Genomic DNA, 12,052 nt, shown 5'->3' on the forward strand with positions numbered 1-12,052 from the left:
GGAGAGACTGAGGGACCTGAACCTGTTTAGCCTCAGCAAGAGGAGGCTGAGGGGGGACCTGGTGGCTGCCTACAAACTCATCAGGGGAGATCAACAGCAAATAGGTAGAGCCCTTTTCTGCCCAGCACCACCTGGGGTGACAAGGAACAATGGTAATAAGCTGAGGGAGAATAGGTTTAGGTTAGAGATCAGAAGGCAATATTTTATGGTTAGGGTGGCCAAAATCTGGGACCAACTTTCCAAGGAAGTGGTCCTCGCCCCTACCTTGGGCAAATTCAAGAGGAGGTTGGATGATCACCTGTCTGGGGTCTTGTGAACCCAGCATGCATTCCTGCCTGTGGCAGGGAGTCAGGCTAGATGATCCGTTCAGGGTCCCTCCTGACCCTAGCTACTATGAAACTATGATATCAAGTGGTCAGCAAATTGAGTGGGACAGCTATGGGAAATGGTGAAGAAGGAAGAGTTTGAAAAATGATATGCTTGCCAGCATTTTATTGTGAAATAACACATTCCTAATTTTGTAAAAATTATTTCCAAAGTGGATTTTGGAATGTAGAGTAAAATGCCAGTTAACTATTTTAAAAAAGTTTAATGTGTGGTTGCAGGGCATTTTATCCCTCAAAGTTTAACTAAATTAACTTTCAAGTGTAGATGAGTAATTATTAAAGCCACACAAGATAGTCTTCATTATACTGAAGTAATTGAAACAAAACACTAAGTAGAAATAATCTAACCTCTGCCTAGATAGCTAAATAGATCCTGCCTCTCAGGGTTTTTTGGTAACTTAAAACAAACAATCCCAGTCTGAACTGACAGGTCTGAAAAGCAGTTCAGAAACTTGTGAAATTGTAGTTTATATTTACTACATTAGCACCTAGGAGCTTCAGTCAGAACCAGGTCATCATTGTGCAAGGGCTGTAAATGTCCAGGCTTAGTTTCTTACTATTCAAAATAAGAAAAGCAATCTGGAATTGATATATCTTTAAACTCCTTGACTATGAATAGGAAAATTATTGAAATCATTTTGATCTTTATATTTGGAATAATTAAGTCATATCTAAGACTCTCCCATCAAGGCCTATTTTTCTGCTTTTTCTTTTTAGATAAGTAACTGAAAGTAGCTGTGCTTTATTATCGTGATTCAACCTGCTTGAGTTTATCAGTGTTCCATCATATTATATTTGATCTCACAATAATTGCGGCACCATCTGTATAAGGAATGTAGCATTATCCCTGACCACTTGATATTTATGTCAAAGTGGATCATCTGACTAACCAATCTGAATGTGTGAGTTTGAATACAAGAAAGCTTGATTTAATCAAATGCTGACTGGGGAATGAAGAACTACCTGCAGCTGTTCATTACTCAAAACTGTAATTTCCAGCTAAGAGTATATCATAAAGTGTCAATCCTAATTAGAAACATTCCTTCCTTACTAATTTAATTAATTGATTTGAGCACAGCTTTTTCCCCTCGTGGAGTATGAGAAACCAGAATGAATGGTACCAGCTTTTCTTTAAGAGGATGAGCATCAGCTCTATTAAATCGGAATAGTGATGTGCATTAGACATATTTTCATTCAACGAAGCAATCTAATCTGTCAGAAAGCAAATTTATTGCTATTTAAGATGAATTGAGGAAGCTTTCAGCTTGTAAATGAGATTGTGCATAAACAGAACTAAGAAGCAGATCAAGGAACTTAAATAGATTTAGATCCTACTCTCATTTTTCTCATCTTTTTCACCTGTTTAGCATCTTTCAATATAGTATTCAGATGTATGTCTGTATTGACAATAATGTTTGTAGAATGTCATCAGTGTAAACTATGGGGTGAGAAAGAACTGATAGTTTTTATGTAACCATTCTTACATTTGTTATTGTAACCATTCTTACATCTATAACTGATTTGCCACAATAAGGAGCCACTGAATTATGCTGGGAACTAAAAAATAAAATGTCCCAACTTCTACAGAGAGTGTTATTCTATATTCACTTTATATAATAATATATAAACATACATACACATGCAGAACCCTGAAACCTGTGCTGAAAGAATATTAAGGTTCCAAAGTGAAACCTGCGAAAGTTAGGAAATGCTGGAATCAGGGTTGCCTGAACCATCCTCAGTTACTCTGTAGAGGAGTGCACATGCATGCACAGAGCCTGGGAAACGAGCAGGAAGAAGTGGAAGTCCTCACAAAGTCTCAGAACTATGACGTGACTGGAATAACAGAGACTATTTATGGCTGGAGTACTGTCATGGATATGTATAAACTGTTCAGGAAGGACAGGCAGCAGGGAAGAGGAAGAGGAGCTGTGTTTTATGTAAAAACTGTATGACTGTTCAGAGCTCCAGTTTGAAACTGGAGATGAGCCTGTCAAAAGTTCCTAGGTTAGGGTCAGAGGAGAGAGCAACAAGGGTAATGTCATGGTGGGGGTCAGCTGTAGACCACCAGACAAGGTGGTTGAGGCTTTATTCAAACAGGTAATGGAAGTTTCCCGTTCACAGGCCCCGATTCTCATGGGGGATTTTAGTCACCCTGACTCCTTCTGGGAGGGCAATAAAGCAGCGCACATGCAATCCAGGAATTTTTTGGAGAGTGATGGGGACAACAGAAAAGACTGAAGGGGGATATAATAGCAGCCTTCATTTACCAGAACAGTAGTTACAAAGAAGATGAAGAGAGACTGTTCTCAGTGGTGGCAGATGACAGAACAAGGAGCAGTGGTCTGCAGCAAGGGAAGTTTAAGTTAGATATGAAGAAAAACTGTCACAAGGAGGGTAATAAAACACTGGAACAGAGAGGTTATGCAATTCAGTATTTCACCAGACTAAGGGGAAAATCATACTAGATAAGTTTCAGAATGGACATGGTGGGAATGACTGCTTTCCTACTGTTGACGTTGAGCTGGTGCGTGATCAGTTAGGAAAGTTAGACGTAAGTTAGCAGGACCGGATGGACTTCATCCGAGAGTGCTGAAGGAGCTGGCTGAAGTCATCGCGGGACTTCTGTTGAAACTCGTGGCACTCAGGGGAGGTCCCTGAAGACTGGAAGAGGGCCAATGTTTTGCCCATCTTCAAGAAGGGGAGGAGAGAGGACACAAGCAACTATAAGCCAATTAGGGAAAATCCTGGAACAATTCATCAAGGAATCCATGTGCGATACACTTGCAGTAGGTAGGATTCTGAACAACAGCCAGCAGGGCTTCATTGCAGGCAGGTCTTATCTTACCAATCTCATCCCCTTCTATGACCAGGTAACTCACCACCTGGATAAGAGAGAGGAGGTCGACATTGTATACCCAGAGTTCCAAAAGGCCTTTGATCTGGTATCCCATAATGTTGTCACAGGAAAATTGGGGGATTGTGGGCTTAAGTGTTCGACAGTTAAGTGGGTAGGAAGCTGAAGTAGCCAATGATGTCCCTCAGGGGTCCATGCTTGGTCCAGTGCTTGTCAACATCGTTATCAGTGATCTGAATAAGGGAGTGAAGAGCTCACTGGCCAAGTTCGCGGATGATACCAAGTTACGGGGGAGCATGGTCACGCTTGAAAATAGGCTGCAGATACAGGCAAACATAGGCTGGCAGATCAGAACCAGATGAAGTTCAACACTGAGAAATGTGAAGTGCTCCATCTGGGGATGAACAACCCCCAGCATACTTACAGGCTCAGTGGCACCAAACAGACTAGCACCATGACTGAAAGGGACTTAGGAGTAATAATAGATCATAATGTGAACATGAGCTGTCAGTGCAATGCTGTAGCTAGCCAGGCAAATAATACTCTGGTGTGCATCAACTGATGCTTCTTAACAAAACTAAGGAAGTGATTCTTCCACTTTACTCAGCATTGGTGATGTCAGCTGGAGTACTGCATCCAGTTCTGGGCACCACACTTCAACAAGGACATGAAAAAGCTTGAGAGAGTCCAGAGAAAAGCCACCCGTATAATCAGAGACTTGCAAGGCAAGCCATATGAGGAAAGGGTGAGGGACTTGGGCCTCTTCCACCTGAAAAAGAGAAGGCTGAGAGGGGACTTGGTAACAGCTTACTGCTAAGTCAGGGGCATATATCAAGGGCTCAGCGAACAACTGTTTACCATGGCACCCTTGCAGAAAACCAGGAGTAATGGCGACAAACTCCTGGAAGCCCATTTCAGGCTTAACACTAGGAATAACTTCTTCACAGTTAGGGTGTCCAGACTGTGGAATAAATTCCCTCCAGAGGTGGTGCAATCACCTGCCCTGGAAATCTTCAAGAGTTGAGATTGGATTGTCTTTCCTGCCTAGTGCAAGGGGGTTGGACCCGATGATCTTGTGAGGTCCCTTCCAGCCCCTTACAATCTATGAACTTCCATCCTTGGAGGTTTTTAAGACCAGCTAGACAAATCCTTTCCTGGGATGATGTAGTTGGGGATTGTCTTAGAAAGAACTCGTGGGTTCAGAGGATTCTCCGCACTTGAACAAAGGACGTACTCATGGTTGTTTTCATCCTTGCAAAGCTTTATTTAAGGATACTCACAGGGACAGGCGATAGAACAGAGCAGAGAGGATGGTCAGCTCACATCAGCCTTAGGCAGCAGCCGCTACCCTGCATAGTTCCTCTGGCCCTGGAGTGTTCCAATCCCGGGGATGCGATAGCCTGTGCCAGGGCTCCGCGCAAGTCGGAACTCTTGCCAGAGTGGAGGAACCCATAGTAACTTAAGAATATACATCTTATATAGTCTGAAGTAAACAATGTTATCTCATGCTAGGAAAATGGGGATGAGTCATGATCCAACGCACCTGGTGTTTACCACATTCCACTATCTAGGTTCATGGCTCGGTCACACTCACAGAGCAGGAGGCTATGTGCTGCTTCACCGGCCTCCTATGGAATCAGCATGCAAAACTTTTCCTATTAGCAAAGCTCTTACTATTACAGGGAATGGTCCTGCTTTGAGCAGGAGATTGGACTAGGTGACCTCCTCAAGTCCTTCTCCCACCCTAATTTTCTATGATTCTGTGATTCTAACTTCCTGGTACAAGTGTTGGAGAGGCCAACTAGGGGCCATGCTCTTGACCTGATGCTCACACAGAGGGAAGAATTGGTAGGGAATGTAAAAGTGGATAGCAACTTGGACAGTAGCGACCATAAGGTGGATGATTGAATTTAGGATCCTGAGGAAAGGAAGCAAGGAGACCAGCAGAATAAGGACCCTGGACTTCAGAAAGATAGACTTTGATGCACTCAAGGAGCTGATGAGCAGGATCCCCTGTGAGGCCAGTCTGAGAGGAAAAAGAGTCCAGGAGAGCTGGACCCGATGACTTTAAAGAAATGTTGTTGGCTACAAAGCACCAACTCACAGGATCATCATAAAATTCTAATTTATTGGACAGATGCAAAAGTCAGACCATAAACCTTGGTGCTGATCCCCTCAAACACACACACATTTATGCCCACACACACACAGTAGATAGCTCTGAACACTAAGCACTGATGTCAAGATATACCTAATCCCAAACACTGGAGTCCACCATTGATGGCCAGTCAAGGCTTATTTCAGTGTGATGTTGCTGCAGAAGGGGGTCGCCAGCTGGTCCTTCTGGCTGGACAGGCAGGGTGCTGGTCAGGTCAAAGAGAGCACCATTGGGGTTCATTCTTCACTGCCTTTTATCCCTCTCTGGCAGACTTTGGTGACTCCCCAGTTCTTGGGGTCGTTGACCTCAAGGGACGTTCCTCTTGGTGGCTGCTGGATGGCAGCTGTCAGCCCTAGGGGTCCTGTCCACATGTACATGCAGTCTCAGGAGTCCGTTGATTAATTTTGATTGATTCAATGCCCGGATGACTAGAGCTCTGGAAGTGGTTGATCAGGGGGTATTTCAGCCCCAAGGGTCTGTTTCCAGCATTGATTAGTTCAAACCAGGGCTTCTGCACTTTTAACAGTGAAGTTGCCAGGAATTCCTGGCTCTTTATTGATTCTTTTCTCTCCTTGGTCTCTGAGTTTGTAGATGTTAATTGCCACTTATTAACGTGCTTATCCAGACTAGCTACTGTTACACAATCAACCATGATTCATTCAAGGACCCACTCCATATAGAGATTCCTGCCCTTGCTAACATTGTTACATGGTACAACTTACTTTTAAACTTAAAGTATATTTGTAAAAGCATCTACAAGCTCTATTTTCACTACAAATACACCTTATATAATGATAATAATGATATAATAAAAGAAAAAGAGGAAGGAAGAAAAGGTAGAAAATAGAAAGCATCCCCAAAAGTGGGCAAAGAGGTGCTTTTGCCATATGGAGGAGCTTCACATTGGGGGCGGGGTCAGACAAAAGGGATTTCTTGCTACAATATTACTGGGGGTAGTGGAACAAATCCCAGTGAACAGGAAGACTAGCAACTGTGGCAGAAGACAAGCTTGGCTCAGCAGGGAAGTGTTCAGTGAGCTAAAACAGAAAAAGGAAGCTTACAAGAAGTGGAGACTTGGACAAACAACTAGGGAGGAATATAAGAGTGTATCTAGGTCATATGAGAAGATGACTGGCACTGTGGATGCGGGAAGATCAGTGGACATGATTCACCTTGACTTCAGCAAGACTTTTGATACAGTCTCCTACAACATTCTTGCAGGCAGTCTAAGGAAGTTTGGGTTGGTTGGATGAATGGACTGTAAGGTGGATAGAAAGCAGGCTGGGTCATCAGATTCAGAGTAGTAATCAATGGTTTGATGTGTAGATGGCAGTTAATATCAACTGCAGTGCCCCAGGAGTTGGTCCTGGAGTTGGTTTTGTTCACTATCTTCACCTGGAAGATGGGATGGAATGCATCCTCAGCAAATTGGCAGATGACACCAAGCTGGGGGGAGTAGTAGATACGCTGGAGGATAGGGCTAAGATTCAGAGACCTAGACAAATTGGAGGATTGGACCAAAGAAAAAAAAAATCTCATGAGGCTCAATAAGGACACGTGCAAAGTCCTGCATGTAAGATGGAACTATCCTATACACTGGTACAGGGTGGGGACTGACAGGCTAAGCACTAGCTCTACAGAAAAGGACTTTGGGGGTTACTGAATATGCTGAGTAGATGTGTTGTGAAGAAAGCTAATGGCATACGAGGCTGCGTTAGTAGGACTGTTGCCGGGAGATTGAGGGGAGTGATTATTCCCCCTGTGTTCACCACTGGTGAGGCTCCATCTGAAGTACTGTGCCCAGTTTTGGGGCACCCTATACAGAAAGGATGTGGCCAAATTGGAGTGGCCAAAGTGGAGGTCAGTGAAAATAGGAGATTGCCTACTTCTCCCCACGTCATCCGTGAATTTGAACAAGGTGCTTTTCACCCCCTCGTCCAAATCGCTAATAAAGAAATTGAACAGTATGGGCCCGAGGACCAAGCCCTGGGGGACTCCACTGCCCACATCCCTCCAGGTCAAATATGACCCATCCACCACCACTCTCTGGGTGTGGCCTCTCAGCCAATTTGCGATCCATCTGGCTGTGTAGGCATCAATGCCACAGTCGCCTAGCTTTTTAATGAGAATGGGGTAGGAGACAATGTCAAAGGCCTTCCTGAAGTCCAGAAAGACTACATCCACCACAGCACCTGTGTCCAGTGATTTTGTGACCTGATTGTAGAAGGCAGTCAGGTTGGTCTGACAGGACCTGCCCCTAATGAACCCATGCTGGTTGCCCCTGAACATCATCCCCCGTGTTGGTCCTTCACAGATATGCTCCTGGATAATTTTCTCAAAGAGCTTCCCCAGGATCAAAGTAAGACTGATGGACTTATAGTTACCCGGGTCCTCCCTCCTCCCTTTTTTGAAAATGGGGACCACATTGACCTTCCAATCTTCTGGCACCTGGCCGGAGCACCACAAGTGCTTGTAAAGCCATGCCAGGGGGCCTGCAATGACCCCTGCCAATTCCCTCAGCCCCCTGCTGACTTGAACAAGTCCAGCTCCTCCAGAAGCTCCCTAACTTGTCTTTCCTGACCCTAGGCCTGTCGGAGTCTCTCCTGAGTCCATCCTGAATCCCAGTGGGGAAGATGTCCCGGTCCCTGCACACAAAAAAATGGAGGCAAAGAATTTGTTAAAAAGGTCTGCCTTTTCCTCTGGTGCAAACACCAAATTGCCAAGCGTATCCTGCAGGGGCCCCACGTTACCTGGTGCCTTCTTCATACTCCCTATGTATTTAAAAAAGGACTTTTTGTTGTCCTTGATCCTTGAGGCAAGCCCTAGTTCCGTATCTGCCTTAGCTTTCCTAACAGCCCCCTACAGACCCGAGCGATGGAGGTATACTCCTCTTTGGTGATAGCCCCTCCCTTCCACTGGGTGTACACCTCCTTTTTGGCTTTCAGATGTTCCTGAATGCCTTTGGCTAGCCGGGGGGGCTTTTGAGCACTCTTGCCCCCTTTGATTCTCATTGGGACTGTTGCTTCTTGTGCTCGGAGATCGTCTCCTTAAGGACCAACCACTCATCTTGGACACCCAGTTCCCCTACCCTCCAGGACCTCAGTGCCCCTCCTACCAATCTCCTCAACTCATTGAAGTTGGCCCTCTTGAAGTCAAGGGCTACTGCCTTGCTACAAGCCCTTGACATCCTGCGCTGGATGGTGAATTCCAGTAGGCTGTGATCACTGTCGCCCATGTGGTCAAGAACCTGGAGTCTCCTCACCAGGTCATCGCCTGTGGCCAGGACCAGGTCCAGCAGGGTATTCCCCCTGGTGGGACTGTGCACCTCATGGGTTAGGTGGAGGTCCTGTATCTCAGCAAGGAACCTTCTTGAGCGGTCAGACCAGTCAGTTTATACCAATTATGTTGTCCTGCTTTTTCTACTCCTTTTGCAGATGGGGAGGATCGTTCAGATTCTCAGCTAATGTAAAATGTCATTGCTCCCTTAAAATTAGCGTACTACTATTTAAAGGACTGTCAATGGGCTGGCTCAGGTAACTAGGCTATATTTAGTCTGATACCAATTCTGGGCAAAATCATGGAAAGCATGACATGAAGAACACTTGGACAGTCTATTCAAGTTATTGTAGATAAGGCTGAGAGGTGACTATAAGATATTTTAGAGATTGAGGGGACTTTTCAGTCTTCCAGACCATGGCTTAATAAAATCTAAAGAATGAAACAGAATGTTAAACAAATACAGTCTTGAAATAAGATTTAATGTCCTGGCAGTTAGGTAATTAAACATGGAGCAAGTTTACCAGAGAGGGTGTCAAGTTTACCACTGCTTAGATTTTTAGGCAAGTTTAGATATCCTTCTAGTGCTAGGTAAAGGTATCTAAATTAACTCAGGTACTCAAAGCAATATAGTTAACACTGTTTTCCACTTGAGATAAGATACCCTGCTTTCCGACTGGGCTATCTAGTCCAGGCAGAGTACTGTGCAAGCAGTACAGCAACATCTCAAATAAGTATGCAGCTGGGTCAGATGTTAGTCGGTTTGTAAATACTGATTAAGATAGATCAGTTGTTCATGTGGGATCATTTGAACAGCATGTGCTTTAACACAGTCAACACAATGGGAATTTTGTCTAAGTAACTAAATGTTTTCAGGATTTAGTGTGTATGTGTGCGTGTGTGTAAACGCATGCTTTAATGCTGGGAAACATGTCCACCACGTCATAAAATGAATTACTTTAAAAAGTACTCTTACTGTTTGCAAGTTAGCAGAATTTTTCTTTTAAATCTTATGATATAGCAGAGTTGTTGAATTTGTTTTGTGGATTCTGTGTATTGCGAAAAAACCAACAGTAGTCAAGTATTCATATATTTTTAAAGCTTAAAAATATGAATTGCTTTGCTCTGAAAATACTGTTAATAGTTTGGCTTGTTTCTTCTCTTTATTGTGAGATTGGGAGAAAAGCATAGGTGGGAGAGAGCTATTACCTTTCACAATCTGAAAACAAGATGTACCCTAGATATTCTAGAATATCTATGGGATTGATGTTCATGGAGGGTGAAAACAGTTCATTGTGCAGGAGTCCAGCACAAGACTTTCTTCACATCTCTTAACCCTGGCATAGAGTCTGTACAAAGCTACTGAAGATTATGTGAGGATTGGTGATCTATTTTTAACTGGCACAGAAGGCTGAGGAGAAGTCGCACAGAACTGGTAGCCACCAACACAGCAGACATTAAAGGACTGCATTGTTAGAAGTATGTCTTTAAATATCTGTCTCCCACTGTGTTATGAGTGCTATTTCCTTTCAGAGGCTGGGATATAAGGAAGAACTTCTTTACTGTCCAAGCCCCTAGGGTTTGGAATAGACTGCCGCCGGAGGTGGTTCCAGCACCCACTTTGAACACCTTCAAGACACATTTGAATGCTTATCTTGCTGGGATCCTATGATCCCTGCTGACTTCCTGCCCCTGGGGCAGGGGCCTGGACTCTCTGATTCTCCGGGGTCCCTTCCAGTCAGAATGTCTCTGAATCTATGAGTATGATCTTAAAAGTTCTCTGCCCCAGCCCTATGCTGGAGAGTGGATTTTACTCTGGGCATTCCTCCCACGTAGAAATTATTGGGGAATTAAGTAGGGGCAGTGGATTTTACAAAAGCAGAATAGAACATTTAAAGGCATTTCTCCATAAGCTTTTAATATCCTATGTTCCCATTCTTTCATTGCAGATTTGGTTCTGAAGAGCTGAAACAAGAGTTCCTTGTACCAAGTATAGCTGGCGATGTTGTGGCTTGTTTGGGAGTCAGTGAAACTGGCGCAGGGTCAGATGTTGCAAGTAAGTATGCTCATTCTAAAGTACGCCAGTCTTACTGGCCCATTGGTTAAAGTGTTCGACTCTGGGTACACTAACAATTCCATTATTACTAACACCTAGTGATGGCATTGGTGAGAAATACATGGAAAACCAACATGTGGACAAGGTCAGAAAGGACAAAACAAAATAATACTCAAAGATGTGATGCAGTGTTTCAACTTGAAGGGATCAAAATGCATTAATTAGCTCTTGTAGAATTTCTAGTCATTGCCTGTATATTAGAACCAGGGGAACATATTAATACTCAGTACAATCAGCTATCACTCACATGGAAGTCTGAGCCAAATTCAGCAGAGATGAAAATAGTAGTACAAATAATATTTAGATGAACTAGTCAGAAATAGCTGCTAGTAATAAAATGGTGCCACTCAGGGGTGGGCAAAATGTGGCTGCAGGCTGGATGCAGCCTGCCAGGCTGTTCTGTCTGGCCTGCAGGTCCCCCCAAAATTTAGAAAATTAGTATTTATCTGCCCCTGGCTGCCTGTCACGTGGCCCTTGATGACTTGCCAAAACTCAGTAAGTGGCCCTCCACCCAAAATAATTGCCCGCCTCCGGTGTAACTTGTACTGTTTCATCATTTAACGGGTGTGTGAAACTAGAGTGATTTACTTAGTAGTGTAAGAATGTTGTAGCCATATTGGTCCAGCAATTATATGAGAGGAAAGGATTTCGTAGGGCAGTGATATCTTTTATTGAACCAACTATTTAGTCGGGGTAAGAGTTAGACTACATAGGTGGTCCAGTAAAAGATATGACCCTAAGAAATCAGGGCGAATAAAAGAAAATGCAGCTAACAAGAGATGAGCTAAGGCAGGGAAGTACCACTCTTAGCACTGATGAATTTGGCCCATTGTTTTTAAGAAAAGTATACAGTAGAGCAGGAAGTCAGCTGGGGTCATATGATTCTAGCAATATAGGCATCGAAGTGTTTCTTAAAGGTATCCAGAGTAGGTGCTTATATAATCACTATGCTGATCTTTTCTTCCACCCCCTCTAGGATTTCACTATGGTGTCTCCTTACGGTATATGGATGCTGATTTGATTTGGAGGAGATTCGTCCCGATTCAGTGGCTGAAACTCCAAAGCCAAATAGAATCAGGAGACCAATTTAAAGTTCCAAATCAATTTGAAACTCTCCAAATAGATTCTGAAAAGATTCGGAGAGCTTTGGAGATTCAGGCAGTTCTCGCGTGCTGTTGCAGGGAGCTGGGCCCAGACTTTATGCTGGTAAGTAGGGGGTGGGGGAGGGGGAACTGGAGGAGAGTGCAGGGGACCATGAG

At 43.9% G+C, this 12,052-nt stretch overlaps 1 protein-coding gene and 1 long non-coding RNA gene across 2 annotated transcripts in view; one reads left to right on the plus strand and one right to left on the minus strand.

Annotated features, from left to right (window-relative positions):
• Nucleotides 1–12,052, plus strand: part of LOC109308877 (probable acyl-CoA dehydrogenase 6) — a 175,049-nt gene that overhangs the window by 116,630 nt on the left and 46,367 nt on the right. The window contains exon 4 of the mRNA XM_019533338.1: nt 10,627–10,733. Coding sequence (XP_019388883.1) covers nt 10,627–10,733 — 107 coding nt within the window. The remainder of the gene's footprint in view (nt 1–10,626; nt 10,734–12,052) is intronic.
• The window catches only part of LOC109308892, a 19,218-nt gene continuing 14,071 nt past the window's right edge, over nt 6,906–12,052 (minus strand). Inside the window, exon 3 of the long non-coding RNA XR_002100728.1 lies at nt 6,906–7,060. This is a non-coding gene — a long non-coding RNA (uncharacterized LOC109308892). The remainder of the gene's footprint in view (nt 7,061–12,052) is intronic.

The sequence above is a fragment of the Crocodylus porosus genome, unplaced genomic scaffold (assembly GCF_001723895.1).
Source record: "Crocodylus porosus isolate Cpor-Errol unplaced genomic scaffold, CroPor_comp1, whole genome shotgun sequence".
NCBI classification, from domain to species: Eukaryota; Metazoa; Chordata; order Crocodylia; family Crocodylidae; genus Crocodylus; species Crocodylus porosus.